Source organism: Parasteatoda tepidariorum, chromosome 9 (assembly GCF_043381705.1).
Source record: "Parasteatoda tepidariorum isolate YZ-2023 chromosome 9, CAS_Ptep_4.0, whole genome shotgun sequence".
Classification (NCBI taxonomy): Eukaryota; Metazoa; Arthropoda; class Arachnida; order Araneae; family Theridiidae; genus Parasteatoda; species Parasteatoda tepidariorum.
In genome coordinates this window covers 55,622,166-55,637,961 of record NC_092212.1, presented here as the reverse complement: position 1 = coordinate 55,637,961, position 15,796 = coordinate 55,622,166, and the positions used below count along the sequence as shown (strand labels likewise).

General features: G+C 25.8%; 1 protein-coding gene across 4 annotated transcripts in view; it reads left to right on the top strand.

The window, feature by feature from the left end:
* The window catches only part of LOC107444682 (uncharacterized), a 165,495-nt gene that overhangs the window by 73,957 nt on the left and 75,742 nt on the right, over window positions 1-15,796 (top strand). For 2 of the 4 annotated variants that reach the window (XM_071184849.1, XM_016058916.4), the window contains exon 1: window positions 4,709-5,071. The exons of the other annotated variants lie outside the window; for them this stretch is intronic. In XM_071184849.1, coding sequence (XP_071040950.1) covers window positions 4,992-5,071 — 80 coding nt within the window. In that variant the 5' untranslated portion in view covers window positions 4,709-4,991. Of the gene's footprint in view, window positions 1-4,708; window positions 5,072-15,796 lie in introns of those variants that run through there. 4 annotated transcript variants of the gene reach the window in all.

Here is a 15,796-nt window from a genome sequence, read left to right as displayed (position 1 = left end):
ATATTTCCTGCTCAAACTACTACAATGAATGTTATTGTTTTTCTACACAAACAATTTTGTATACTCATACTTGCTGCCTAATGCTGTTTTTTTCTCTTCCATTCTACTGGTGTTTGCGCAAGAACTTTCTATGAGTTTTAAAACAAATTGAGGTCACTTTATAATGAAGGTGTTTTTTCTGAAAGCTTTGGAACAGATAAATCTGAAGTATGTGAAAGCGTCTTTACATTTATATAAAGTGAACTAAGGAAATAACGTAATTCGAATTCATTTCTGCATCTTTAACGCTCATCTGGTTTACGATTTTTCAACACTAATGCTTAATAACACTTAATAAGGGGAATGTTTTGAATCACATGCATCTGAAAGTAGTATACTGAAAAAAATTCCGATTCAAATATCGGAAAAAATTATCGGCACCTTACTTTTTACCGTAAAATCCATTCTCATATAAACATGCTACGGAGCAAAAAATCTGATTTACCATAATAATTGCCGTAGAAGTCACTGAATCACTCGGATTGAATAAATATCAATGTAAAAATTACGGCATAATATTTTACGTTAAATATGGCTTTTACGGTAAAATGTATGTTATTGATGATGCACCCTAAGTTCTGGTACTTTATATCGTAATTTGTTACAATGTTATCCGATTTTGACTAGATTTTTTTTTATTATTTTGATAAATCTAATTCAAACATTTTATGCGTATTTTAATCATTTCATTACGTATTTAATCATTTCAAAGAACCAATTTTATTTGGTTATAATCCAATTTGGTGTTGTAGATAGTAGTTTAATTGAAATAACAATATTTTTGTAGCAGTAAAATTTTTCATGATATAAGATTAGTCAGTTACATGAACTAAAGATATATTATATAAAAAAAAAACAATTCACAACTTTCTAAAATATCCATATTTGAAGCTTGTCCTTTCGCAAAAATAGCAGCCCTACGATTTTCCTTTCCGCTGTAATAATATACAGAAAACCTTAGATTTCATATATAAATTAAAATTGTTGAATTACCCTATAATCTAACACAACATAACTTTTTGTTGTCCAAGCGTCTTGGACTGTCTTATTTTATTTTAAAACAATATTTTAAAGGTAAAGGTATACGAAATTTCAACTAAAAACTTTTGTTTTTTGCAAAAATATGATAAAACCGTAACAATGTTTTGCTGTGGAATTGTACTGTTGCAGCTTGTAATCTGTTTAAAGTTTTTTAATAGCATAAAATAATATCAACAACAAACAATACCATTTGTGCTTTTGACGTAATAACACAATAATTTTCTTTGGTAGGCAAGCGATGTTAAGAGTTACCTAAGTATTTAACTCCAAATATTTAGCATTCAGTGAATGTATATTGAACAACTTATAAACATGAAAAAAATTATTCTGAAGACTTAAAGTAACATTAAAACAGTAGATAACTACAAAAATTAAAATCACTTAAATAGTTTATTAAATTTTAGCTATTTGTATGTCTATAAAAAAATACCCATAAAAATACTGCAATTGTTATTTTCAATCCATTTCTCACACCCTAAAGTTATCATTAAAACTATTATTTTTATTTTAGTTCTTCTGAAAATAGTCATCTTGTATGCTTTATCAAACGTTTATGAAACTTGTGTATTAAAAAAAGTGTGTTTTAATCAGTTTAATCAATCAAAATATCAGTAATCAAAAGTTGTTTAAAAAGATTTTGTAAATAAAAAATAAAAACATAAAATCAACCTTTCAAAAAATGTTTCTTATCAGGAGCTAATCGTACCGAATATTTCTGTTAAATCTCTTTGCTGTATCAGAAACTCTGATAGTTAAATGACCGCAAATATATTGCATCATGTGTATTCCGGAATTATATTATTTTCTCGGAATTATCACAATCTTATTATTTTCTTGCTCAAGTTTTATCGAACTTATAGTTGATATTTCCGTGTTTTCTTTGCCATGCCACCCCATTTCATAGTTCTTTCAATGCTCGATTTGGAAGTTAGGTTTTCTAGTCATCTGAGTTCGTTTCAATTTTACGAGGTTATGATGTTTAAAAGTTTTGAGTCATTAATTCACTATGTATGTATATTGTTAGAAAAATAAATGAAGGTTAGATACATGTGTCTTGCACTCGGCATTTTTTAGGGAAATAAGCACCTTAAAAGGGTATTAGCAGCTGAATGTGGCTTTTTAAAATTGCTTATTTACTTTAGATTAATAAATTTAGCGTAACAATTAATTAATATTAAGGAATTTTTAGTAACATGAAAATAATGAAAAAATATTTCACGCAATATAAAACGAATTTTTTCTTAAAAGTTGCTTATTTCCTCAAACAATAATAAGTTTTGCTTACAGAAATTATGTGCCTCATGAAAATTAGAATCTGAAAACGTATTTCCTAATGGTGAGATCAAAATTAATGAATTTTTAACTGTTAAAATAACTTAGAACTAAAGTTGATATAATTAGTTAATTAATTCAAAATACATAAAAAACAAGAGTATTGCAAAATTGTAATGTTTTCTGAAACCTGAAAGTCAAAACCTCATCTTTTTTTTATTTCAAATTTTTTTTGCTGCTAACTTAAATAGTACTTTAATCAGAAGGAAGATTTTACATTTGACGTTTTAAAATTATTTCTTGCGATGGTAATTTTTTTCATAAAAGAAGATACACTTATTTTTTATTTTGAAATCGCTTTGCTTATTTAGATGATTTCTTCGCAGAAAAACTGAAACAGATGATATCAACAAACTTAGATCCGGCTTCGTGTTGGCGCCTGTGATAGTTTTTCCTGTCAAGTATGGCTTTGTGTAAGGAAATAGTTTTGCAGGAATTTATGATAGTCGAAGTCAGTTTAGTAGTTAGTTAGCCCTTCGTATATTTGTTTTTTCCCCAAGTGTCGTAAGAATTCATTCCGTGTAGATTCGGTTTCAAACTGAATATTTTAATAATTTTAGGGTGGCTATTTTCTTTCTGGTTGTTCTTTTGAAGTGGTTTTTCTGCCCCTTAAATATAAAAGTTTTATTTTATTTATTTTTATGCATTCGTTGAAGAAGACATGGAATAATTTATCATGCGCAATTTGTAAATTTTTATTTTTCTGAACAAAACTAAGCTTTTAACAAAAATATCTATGGTTATAAGCTTCAATATTTGCAATTTAGTTTTGTTTAAATACTTTGAACTAAAATTTCATTTGATAATAGCCCAAAATAGTATATATTGAAACTATTTATTTGCAGCATATAACTTATTACAAAAATGTTTTATTATAAAAATGAAATGAAATAAACATTGAAATAATTAAGCCCTTATGAAATTTTTTATTTTATGCAGTAAAGTGGCTGTAATAAAATAGTGCTCCCTAGTTATGATGTCTGAAAGTTTCATAGAAAAACTTTAATAATTAATCTTCAAAGAATGAGTTTTTTTAAACACATAATACGCATTTTGAAATAAATAAATATAGACATAAAAAGAACGTTACAAATAAACTGCGCTAAATTTAAATATGGAAGCTACAATCTTTCATTTAGGAAATGGGACTTTCAGAATTTGGATATCACAATAGTTTTTTTCTAAATATTCCTAAAACAGAATTTTAATAAAATAAATATCATTTTTTTCATGCCCAAACAAAAGTTATGTAATGCACAGTTTAAGTCATTTTTTTTAAATATTATTATTATTTTTTCCATAAGTAAATAAATAATGAGTCAAAAAATAGTGCAGCGGAAGAAGTAGTTTCATGTACATATGCTTTTTTTTTTATTTAAGAGAAAAAAAAATTCACATTTTCCATGATTTTTTTTTGTTTCCTTGAAACTATATTCCATTTAAACATTTTTATTAAACAATATAATTTTTATATTATTTAGTCATTTATTAAACAAAAACACTTTTTATTTATTATATAATTTTTGTATTATATTTTTAAACACCGTCGGAAATCGATAAAAAATCTTCTGTAGAGAAAATCTTTCTTCAGATTATCTTCTGTTTAGAAAAAAATTTAAGATTTTTTTTTAAAAATAGCAATTTAAGAGCAATTGCAAATAAGTGCTTTTTAATAAAACACATTTTTTTTTTAATATTTTCCTTGCGTTGCATTACAAGTTTCCCTCATGCGCTCTACATTTAAAGTGCTGCTAACTTTTATTGAAAGGAAACTACTTGGTGTTTCAATGCTTTAGCCTTTCATGGTCATTTCATATTAGATAAAATAAAGTGTGTGATAAAATAAGCTTTATTATAGGCTAAACAGAGATTTTAAGAAAAATTATAACAATAATTTATTCTATAACATAATAGTAAGCATTATTTTATAAAAGAATTTTAAGAATGCACTTTTGAATAACGTTCTTGTTAATTTGCTCTCTCAGTTTTTTATTCTTCTTTATTTAAAATTGTTTACTCAACATTTAAATTTATAACCCTTCTACATCCACAGCATTCTCCCAACACCTACTTTCCATATATGCAAATCACCATTTCCCAATGTCACTGTCATTCACGGTTCATACCCTTTTTTTTATCTCTCCCAAAAGTGTCATAATCTGCCGGACACATTTACGAAATCTTAATTTATGAGTTCGGAATTTTCTCTCTTATGAAACCGGAGTGTGATCCCTACAGCTGGTGCAAAGAAATTCGGAAGAAGCAACATCTTCCCCCACTCTTCCCTACACCCCCTGCCACTACTCGCTCTATTCAACGATCGCCAAAGGTTCTGCTGTGTCGCGTGGCTCTTATTCTCATTCGCCACTGTGCTTCTTAGTGAATCGGAGGAGCCCTTAAGTCCTCTTGCGCTTCAGAAGTGGCCTAGTACTTGGACGGGCATAGTCCACTCTTCTGTTCAGTTATATACACTCTACTATTTAGCTTGTAGCTCTATTTAGCCAAATTTTTTGGTTTGAAAAGTACAGATGAGAAGTTGTTTTTAAGGTCTAATCTGTTATAGATCTGAGAGAAAAATTATGATTATTTCGAAAGATTTGATGGTAATTGGGCAACATTATTTGAATCTGAGTCAGCACGAAAAAACAGGAAATATGCAGTAAGTTTTTTTTTTTAAATAATGACATTAATTAGTGCTTCGTGAAAAATAATTAAGATTGAAAAAAAAAAACGTATCATTTGTTTAAAATAAAAATTTTAATTTGTGTGAAAAAACTTGGGTATAATATAATAACATCCACGAATTTAGGCTACATCCACGAATTTACTGTCATGTCATAATATTTAAAAATAATTTTTTTTTAATCGACGAAAATATATGAATTTGAGTTTTTTTTTTAAAATTATTTTTTGATTATTTTTAAACGTGATTTTTTTTAAAAATAGACTTCTTTAAAAAACTGTTTTTTTTATTAAAATAAAATTTTACTTTAAAAAGTTTAAAAAAATAATTTAATCAAATGACATTTAATTAATTATAAATCATTTTAGTTTTATTTTGAAATTTCGAAGCTCGTAAAGAATACCAAGGATATATGCTAAATAACTTGAAAATGAAGTGTAAGTCTAAAAACCTAATTTGATATTTACTCTAATTTGATGTTTACTGATTTAGTTTACTAATTTATCATTTTGAAATTTGGGGTATTTCTGCATAGAGAACATCCATCCTATCCTAAAAATTATAAAACTAATAACATGTTTAAAATTAAAAAAAAAAAGAAATTCTAAAATATACTTTGGAAAGGAAAAATTTTATGAGCAGTTAACTTTAATAACATTTAAAATAATATGATGAAAGTATGTTACATCAAGAATGTTTTTACTCTTAAGTTTGCTTATTTATAGCAGAACTTAGAGATAAAACGTTTTGAACTAAGTATTTATAATTGGTAATAGTTAAATAAAAATAATAGTGAGAATTGGTTACTTGTAAGTAACAATAATATGATTAAAAAATATTGTATTTGATATAAATTATAAAAATAATAATGTAATTAGAAGGTTTTACAATCGTTTTGCAAATAAGTCATAAAAATCCGCTTTTTACTGTGCTATGAAAAAGAGATGCGTTGAGAAATATGATTTAAATTGTAGAATAAATGTGGAAGTTTTATTTGCAATTTATAATTCTATTTTAATACAGACATAGAACTATTAAAATATTAAAATTTAAGAAAATCCTTAACTGTTTAAATATTTAATATTTTCATAAAGATGAAATGTCTTAAAGATACAACAGAGGTATTTCCAGCTACATAAGTCTGATCATATTCATTACCTTTAGAATAATTAACTTTTTTGTATGCAAGTTTAATTTTATAATTTTTTTGTTCATAAGAAATAAATAGTACATTTTATTTCATCACTTTAAATATTGTCTAGGTAATTTATTTAGTTGATTCCAAGCAATTATTTTCCAAGTTTTAAATTTTTAATTCAAGTCAACTCGTCTTATTTTAACTATGTAACTTTTACAATTTATTTTAATAACTGGCATTAATTAAATAACTACATTGTTTAACTTAATTTATTAGCAATTTCTATCAATTATTTTACACAAGCTTTAATTTATTCATATTTGAATGTTTTTCTTATTTTTTTTTTCAATTTTACAATTTCTTACCCTAGATTAAAGTAAATTATTTTAAAAGTAGACATTAAAATAAACAAATTCCAAATATTTCACGGCATTAAAATAGTAGTTAAAAATTTACAGTAACACATTGGAAAAAATTTAAGAAGTAAATATAGAATATCCTTGAAAAAACATTATGGCAATTTAATGTGAAGCAAAGTGGCTTATTTAATGACAAGTGCAAAGTTAATCACATATAAACACAGGACGTAATGCATCTGATATGACACAATACTAAATTACTTGTTTCTTAATGCCCTTCTCTGGTCATGCTCCATTATCATCTTCTTTTCAATCCACATCACGTTTCTCAAAGTCTTGCAAGGAAGTATTCGTTGGAGATTTATTAATAGTCTCTAATAGACATTATATGTCTTATGATTCCATTAAAAGAGATAATAATACTTTATTTTGGTAAACATGAAATCTACGTTAATAGAGATAAATTCTTTGCTAAGTTACGATTATTTTGAAAGAGGACTGAGGTAAAATTTATTATGTTTAAATCAAATTTATTATGTTTTATACAAAATGTTCTTCGATACATAATAAAATAAATCAAAATGAAATTTTAAAATGTTGATTTTAATTTAGCTTGTAAACAGAATGATTTGTGAGCCATTAAATCTTTACAATTTTCATTTTATACTGCTTTTAAATCTGCTTTATTACAACTAATTTTATATCACGAAAAACATGAAACCTCTTTTAATATGGAAATTTTTTTCACCGAATTAAGACTTTAAATTATTTCTAATGATGATTTAAATGTTCCTAAAGGTATAATTTCATATATGTTTTATATAAAAACCTTATATTTTACCTTATGAAATTAATTAAAGTAGGAGGAAAAATTTTTAAGTGTTAAAAAGGGGCAAATAAAATGTTTAAATAATTGTTCTCAATGTTGAAAAGTGTTTTAATAAATATTTTTAATTTTGTTTGTTAACGAAAGACTTTTTGAATAATTATTTGTGTTTATTTTCTTAAATTTACACTGAATGATGGTATGCGAATTTTAGTAACGTTATCTTTTTGACTATACTTTGTTATTCATTACAAACTTTGAAAAAGAATTTGATCGAATCAATTAAGAACACTACTATTATACTTTTTTGATGCATTACTAAAAATAAATTAAATCGTAATTTTTATTCACGCAGCGGAAACATTTATTTTCTTAGTAGAAATAAATATCAATATTATGTACTGGGACTATTATTACTTGTAATTATATATATTTCTACTATTTACTTTATGGTGCAACATTATAAATTATTATTATGAAAAAAACAGTTACGCACAGTTTTTATTTTTATTAGATATTTTTTGTCATAAAATATACCAGCGGTATGACATAAATTAATGTGAGAGTGCCTTTACATTTTTGTTTTTGACACAAAATATTTATTTTTGTAGATTTAAGAGTATGCGAATTTGATTTTAAAAAGCTTTAACTCAATATTCAATATACAGGCATTGAATACAGTTGGTACCAAAAGAGAAAAAATGTTAAATTTTAAATGTATATACTCTTTTTCCTTCGAAAATTTCATACATTTCATAATGTTTACAATTTTAAAAATTATAAAATAGCCAGTTTAAATATATTTTGCTTGTTCAATTAAGTTTATTAATAAATCGCAATTTTATTATGCTGCATTAATTCCATTATAAATTATACATGATAAAATGAAATCCATTTTATATAGTATATTTATTCAAACGTTGGAGTAAGTTATATTTAAATTAATGAAATTATTGTTTTCGCAAATAATTTAATTTAGTTAATATATTAAATGAATGCTTCTAATTTTGTAACCAATACGGTTTATGGAAAACTCACTATGGATTTAACATATTGTTTCAAAAACTTGCATTAACATGTTGGGTTTTTTGCGAGATTTGTGACAGCATTTCAATTGCGTTTTGTTGTCGAATTCGATTTCCAGATTGCTCCACTTTAGTTCTTATTATGAATTTTAATGTTTTATTTTTAGTCCTATCTTAGAATTTATTTCCTTAGATAACTAAATTTGAAATTAATGAAACATTAATCAGTTAAGTATTTTAATTGATGCATGGATTTTTTAATAAGATTGGGTGAATCTATATAGTATATTTTTATAATAGTACAAGTTGAAATAAACCAATTATTTAAAAAAAATATTCATTAATTTGCAGTGCAACAGCCATTCAATCATTAAATACTACAAGAAGTAATTTTTTTTCAATCTAGCTTTTATGTGATACAGAATTTAACCGCGTGTGATTGTAATTTACAAGATACTTATTTTAAACTTTGAAATGAAAAAAAAAAACGGAATAAGTTATATATTTTAACATACTTCCATAAATATTTCCCTTAAAATTTTAAATTGAAAAATGACATTATATATCAATTTATATTATTTTATCTCTGCGCACTGAGTATTTTTTTTTTTGTAAAATTACAGTACTGTATGGTGATGGCATTTCTGGTAAAAATACCATAATTGTGGTAATAAAAGACAAAATATACGCTGTTTAAACCATTCATTTGATAATTTTTCCTTTCATATGGTAAAGGTTAACCGGAAATTTTGGTTTTCAAATTCATAGTTCTTATTACCAAACATTTAGTAAAATATACAAAACTGAAGAACAAATTTAACGGAATAAATGGTGTTTATGCAATGCTCCAAGATACCGTGATAAAATAACAAGAGTTAACCAGCTTTACCAAATTTTATCACATGTAATAAAACTATATTTTATTGTTTATTTTACCAAAATCATTACCAAAGCACTTCTGTAAAAATTACAGAGCTTTTTGGTGTTTCTTTAGAGTCAAAAACTCGGTAAAGTTTACCATATTCTGGTAGTTTTGAACATAATTTTAAGAATAGACACTTCTACTCCAAATAAAGAAGAGACATCGTATCAGTATTTTACATAGAGCAAAGGGCAATTTACTTAATCGTAAACTTTAAGTTTTAGTTTTTTTGTATTTGAAAACAAAATTCATGAATATCATTAATGAAAATTTTTAATCAATCATTTTTAAGCATCATATCCTTTGCATTATTTGTTTTATTTTGCTGAAAGGCACTTAAATCTGATTTTATTATAAGAGAGTTTTCCCAAGGTTCTCCCTTGACCTTACAGCTAAACTTGACATTAAAGTTACGAGGACAGAGACTATCTTTATTTTTCTTTTTTAATATTACTGTCCGTGAGACAGTAGCCTTGGCTGAGAATTTGACGATTGAAAGAAGACATTATGATGTAATTTCACGCGACTGATTAAAAAATAAACTGTAACACGAGTACTTTGTACATAAACAAATCACTTCTTAGCTTTTCCATCAGATCCACCCTTTTCCAATTTACTTTTAATTTGCTGGTGTTATGTGAGTGCAACTTTTTTCATTATGTGCGACTTTAATAACTTTATGCGTGAGTTTGTGCGTTTGGGGTTTCTTGAAAATGTTTTTTGTCGTATAATTGGACTGGAAAGGTACTTCTTTGAAAAATTGTTTATAGTCTTAACTCTGATTTATGAAATATTATATTTAGTGTAAAATAAGTGTATTTCTCACATTTTTTTCTGGATACTGATAAAAATATAAATTTGTATTTTATCTTATGTATATAAAAACTAAATAAGAAATGGTTGACTAATGCATTTCTACTAGCTTTTAATTTTAAAACGTATAAGCTTTCAGATCAGATAATCAAATGAACGAAAATCTTTTTAACAGAATTGTTTATTTTTGAAGTTAACTCATTTTTAGCAGAGTTTTGTATTTTTGACGTTTAAAGCTATTGCGTTGAAAATATTTTGAAAAGTTTTCGGTATAAGTGAAAACGTAATAAAAAGTTTAAAAAGTATTGTATAACTTTATTAAAATCTATGGATATGAAAAAAAAAATAAACTTATAAAATTTAATACAAATGAATAACAAAAATAATTTGGCTTAATATACAAAAAATTTCAATATTAACATTGAATACCGGAACATTTTCTTTTTAACAAATTTGCTTCATTCCTAATTTTTTTATTTCCTTATCTAAAAGTTTAATATTTTAAATCTTAATTTTTTCTTCCACGAAATTGTTCATTAAACTTTAAAAGTATAAAAAAAATATTACCAATACATACCTGGTTTCACTTTTTTTCGGCTTGTATTCTGTTAACTAATTTAACATTTAAGTTGAAAATGAACGATACGCAGTAACAGGTAAAAATATTTATAAAAAAATTAAATTACATTATTTTTAGCAATATATAGTGTAATCTACTACAATCTGTAAATAAATGTGTGAAAATATATGCGAAAGTTACATTCTTAAAAATAAATAGTAAATATACCTCGTAACATTATGTCGTCCGCTACTTTCCTGTATATAATTTTGCTAAAATATTTATGCGATTTCTTTCATAAATGGAAACGAAATAAATGAATTTATATGTTTGCCCATATAATCCCTATTCACCTAGTGGCCCAGTGTCTCGATTTCTGTCTTATCACACCTACCTCTTAACCGCATATCTTATTTCAAAATACTCTCTTATAAGTAAATATACAACAGGTTTGTCTACTAAGGTCCCTAACCCGCACTCCCTGATAACTGCTGTCTAGCCCCCTGCTTAATGACTGTTTTAGTTGCAAGGAAGTAAAATAGAATTGCCTATCGTACATTCCAGAAAAATGATTCTGGAACTCTCCACTCCCCCTAATAGAGGCCTTTTACCAGGGGCAGACACAAATATTTTTCATTCGGGATGTTTATTTTAATACATTCCAGGCATCAACATTTTCTAGAGAATAAACCAATACAATTATATATATATGTTACCGTTAAAGTATATAATGCAGTTATTTCATAGAATACCTAGTTATTCCATGAAATAACTGACCGTGTCCGTTAAAGTGTGTAATATGTTATTAATTTGACTCTTTAACTAGTTATTCTATAAAATAACTAGGCATTCTATAAACTTACTAATGAGAGACAGTTAAAGTGTAAAATAAACAATTGATCTAAAATGAAATAACTAGGTATTCTATAAATAAACTAATGATAGAAAATTATAATGAAAAAGAAAAAATTTATCTAATTTATGCATCGTATAAATGGTATTTATGGAAACGTACCAAAAAATCATTTGTTACAACAAGAATTACTAAAATGACACTTAGAATAACAAAGAACATTATTTCTAAAATAAATTTTTTTTGTTGTTGAATGGTTCATAAATGCAGTAGGGATGGAAGGTAAATGTATTTGTCGTGCGAGATATATGATTATGATATAGATTATTTTACACTTTAACGGGCTGCAGATTGTTATTCTATGAAATAACTAGTTAAACCGTGAAATACATGAGAGTTTTACACTTTAACGGGCACGATCAGTTATTTCATGGAATAACTGGGTATTCTATAAAATAACGGATTTCATACTTTAACGGTAACATAATATACATACATACCTACACATGTATATCCCAACATAACATGCTTAGATATATATATATATATATGTATAATATAATCGACTAATTCTTTGCTTGAGTAATACTGCATCTTATAAAGTGATGTATGTTATGATGCATTTTCTGTTGATAATTTTACTGTTGGAATTTAAATGTTCATGAAATGATAAATGTTGCGATATATTTCATTGATCATTTCGATAATGCTGAATTCTCATAAAATGATAAATGTTGGGATATATTTCTCTATTTATCATTTCATAGCTTGAAAACTAAATATTTATGAAATGATAAATTTAGTAAATTTAACATTTAAGGTTGATATTGATTAAGTTTTTTGTTTGGATTTTAATTTCTTTCTTATAAGCTTTTTTAAAATTAATTTCTGATTACTCACAATGCATCATCGTCGTAAAAAACTATGAGAATTCGGACAGAAATATTATTTCCCCTTACAATTTTTTATATAACAGCATATAACTAAAAGTAACTTCTTTTTTTTTACTCCCAAGCATAGACACTATATTTTAAAGACGGTTGCCTATTAATTGGTATCTAATTATATATACAACATGAAGGTATTTCAAAATAATATTACAGCTGCAGTTCATTAAACATTCGTGATGTTCTTCTTATGTTCTTAAATCACGATCGTTATTACTTCATTCTTGTGTATTGCAATATTACTATAAAATAAATTAAAATAACTCCAAATACTGCAGTTTAGATTAGAATTTTTAGCCATTAATTCTGTTTATGAACTTTCTATCCTTTCTTATTCGCATCTGAATTAGGTATCTTATTTTTAATTGAAAAGAGAGATTACGGTTCTTAATTTATTTTTGAAAGGAATAACGAGTTAATATCTTTTAATTCAAAAATATTCTGACAAATACTTAAACAAGCATTTACTTGTGCATTTTTATGTTGAGAAAATTTGGATTTTTGAAATGAATTTTCAAATATTTTTTCGTTTGTGCGAAAGTTGTCTTTGAAGTATATGAAAAACAGATTACTAAAATTTTTTTAAAAAAAATACCTTTTTCAAAATTTAAAGTATAACCCTAACAATAAAATGTGTTCAGTATTATATGAGAAAGAAAGGGTGAATCAAAGTTGTCCAACACATAACATCCGACTCCATGTAGGAGGAGCATTAGCTATCAGTTTTAGATATTCACACAAGATGGCGCTATATGACATAGAATTGAAATCACGCTATATATTATCATGTCATTAGAAGAGGAACACGTGCTGTTTTGTTCCGCTTGTATTTTTTAGTTTTTGGCATTGCTGTGTCACACACACCGACTAATCTGCATTATGGTTTTTACCTATTCACCTTATGTTCGACTATTCTTCTTTAAAAGTTGAAGCCCAGTTAGAATTTCGCAAAGGATTTTTAGAGTTTTTAGCTTAAGAATGGGACTAAGCATGCTAAATCTTTAATTTTTTTATGCGATCATCTAATGTGAATTATGCACAAATTGTGTTAAATATAAATTCAAAATTTTATTTTTGTTTTAGAAAATCAATGCAAAAAATATATTTATATTTTTGAGTGTTTGCCCAATTCGATCTATTTGACACAAAACATAGACCAATATTAATAATTTTTTTAGATATAACAGTCATTTAATTACAGAAATTAAGTACGAAATTATAAAACTCTATCAAATTTCTTAATTATTAATTAGTTTTTAAGAATTTTTTTTTTAGAACCTTAGTTAATCGTGAATCGGGGGAAACTTATACTTATATGAATAATAAAAGAAAATAAACATTACTTTGTCGTTGGATATTGTAAAATGTTTTTAAATTGCAATTACAGAACTTAAATATATGTAATAAATTTTGATTTTTCTTTAAAATAATAAGCACCTTCAATTTTAGAAAGTTCATTAATCGTCTTAAAAGTTAAAAACAGTATTTAGATCAATCTTTTTATGCTAGCAAATGTTTTTAACTATTTTTTATTTTATTTTCTAATTTTTTTTTTAATTACTATTTTCGAAATATTGTTGGAAGAAAAAAAAAGGTTAGTGTGAAGGTTTTTGTGCTGCCATCTATATTGGAATTATGACACTAGGTTACGGCATAGCTAATAAAGTATCTCTGCTCCCTTTTCTTTTCTAATTCACATGCAAACATTCTATATTAATTTTGAAATTAAATAATATTAATATTTAAATAATATTATTTTTTTTAAATAAATATTATTATATAAGAATCGAAACATTGATTTAATTAGGAAGTTAAAATAAATAGGGCAAATTTAAGCAAAAATTTTTACATAAAATTTTATTTCCTACAAATTCTGCTTCCTTTTTTAATTAAAAAAAATATTTTTTTTTCTACATCGGAAGTATTTTCTTTAAACTGATAAAAGCACAATTTGAAAATGGCATATTGTTTGAAAGAGGGAAGGGAAATATTCCCATCTTGGTTTTTTAATAATGAATCATACATTTATTACAACTTTTCCACAGCTGCATGTCCTTCACCTAACGACTTTAACCCGCTCTAATCCAACAATTCAAACTGAAAAAAAAAAAAAATTTGAACATGGTCCGTCCTTAGCATAATCCACCTCTAACCCACCAGATAAATTCCTCAACCCCTTCTCACACGTTTTTGATTGTTAACCGTCTTATTATTTGTGAGCGCGGGGAAGCAATAAAAAGAAGTATTTCAAAATCGGAACCCGAAACCATACCGGAAGTAGCTAAAGGCGCAGCCCTGAATCACTTCCGTCCTTACCGGTTGACCGCGACTGTATCCACTGACCTACAAGAAGTGGATGCTATGGATGGCACACGTGTGACCCAGCGAGCATCAAAATGTGTGTATATATTATTTCTCAGTTGAGCATGGACCTTATATAGTCTGTCCTTGGTGGGTCAGTAACCTTAACACATTGAATAATGGTTATTTTATCTTGTATCGAATCCCCAATTCTGTTTATTCTACTTCAAAATAACTAATTCAACATTATTAATTAGTAATTTGCATTCAGTTTTTTTTCTTCACTCATTTACCATTTTCGACATATTTTTATACTCATTTTTCCTTTTGATTTATTTTTCATAATCCCCGATTGAGTTACCAATATAACTACAAATTATAATGTGTTTTATAATTAGCTGCTTTTTATATGCGTGTTTTTGACTTTCTAAAACAAATAGTTACTGATTATTTTTCTATACGTTTTATGTTTTCATAGATTTTTATTTTATTTCGTAAAATAATCGGAAAGACAAAATACAATAGGATTAGCATTATTCACTTATTGTTCATAACAATCACAATATTCATTTATTATTATTATCACTAATTTTAAGCAATAATAACATCAATCAAATGTTGCTATTGCTTAAATTTTATTTGATTAAATTTGACTTTATATATATTTTGGATTTAGTATTATAGATTCTTTATAAATAGGTAAATCAATGTGCGAGAAAAGCAAATTGTAAGTTGTATTTTTTTAGCAGAAATGTTATTTAGTGCTGTTAATTTTTTGAGTTAAGTAAATAAGTGATAATTGGTAAACAATAAAAAATAAATTGGTTATAAATATTATCTATTCAAATTAATTAAAAAGTTACATTTTTATTTCTTTAGGTCTCATTTCTTATTCGGAGAATAGGCGATAACTTGTTTTCTCAACCTCTTTATAGATGGCGCTAAAAGCCGTTCATAC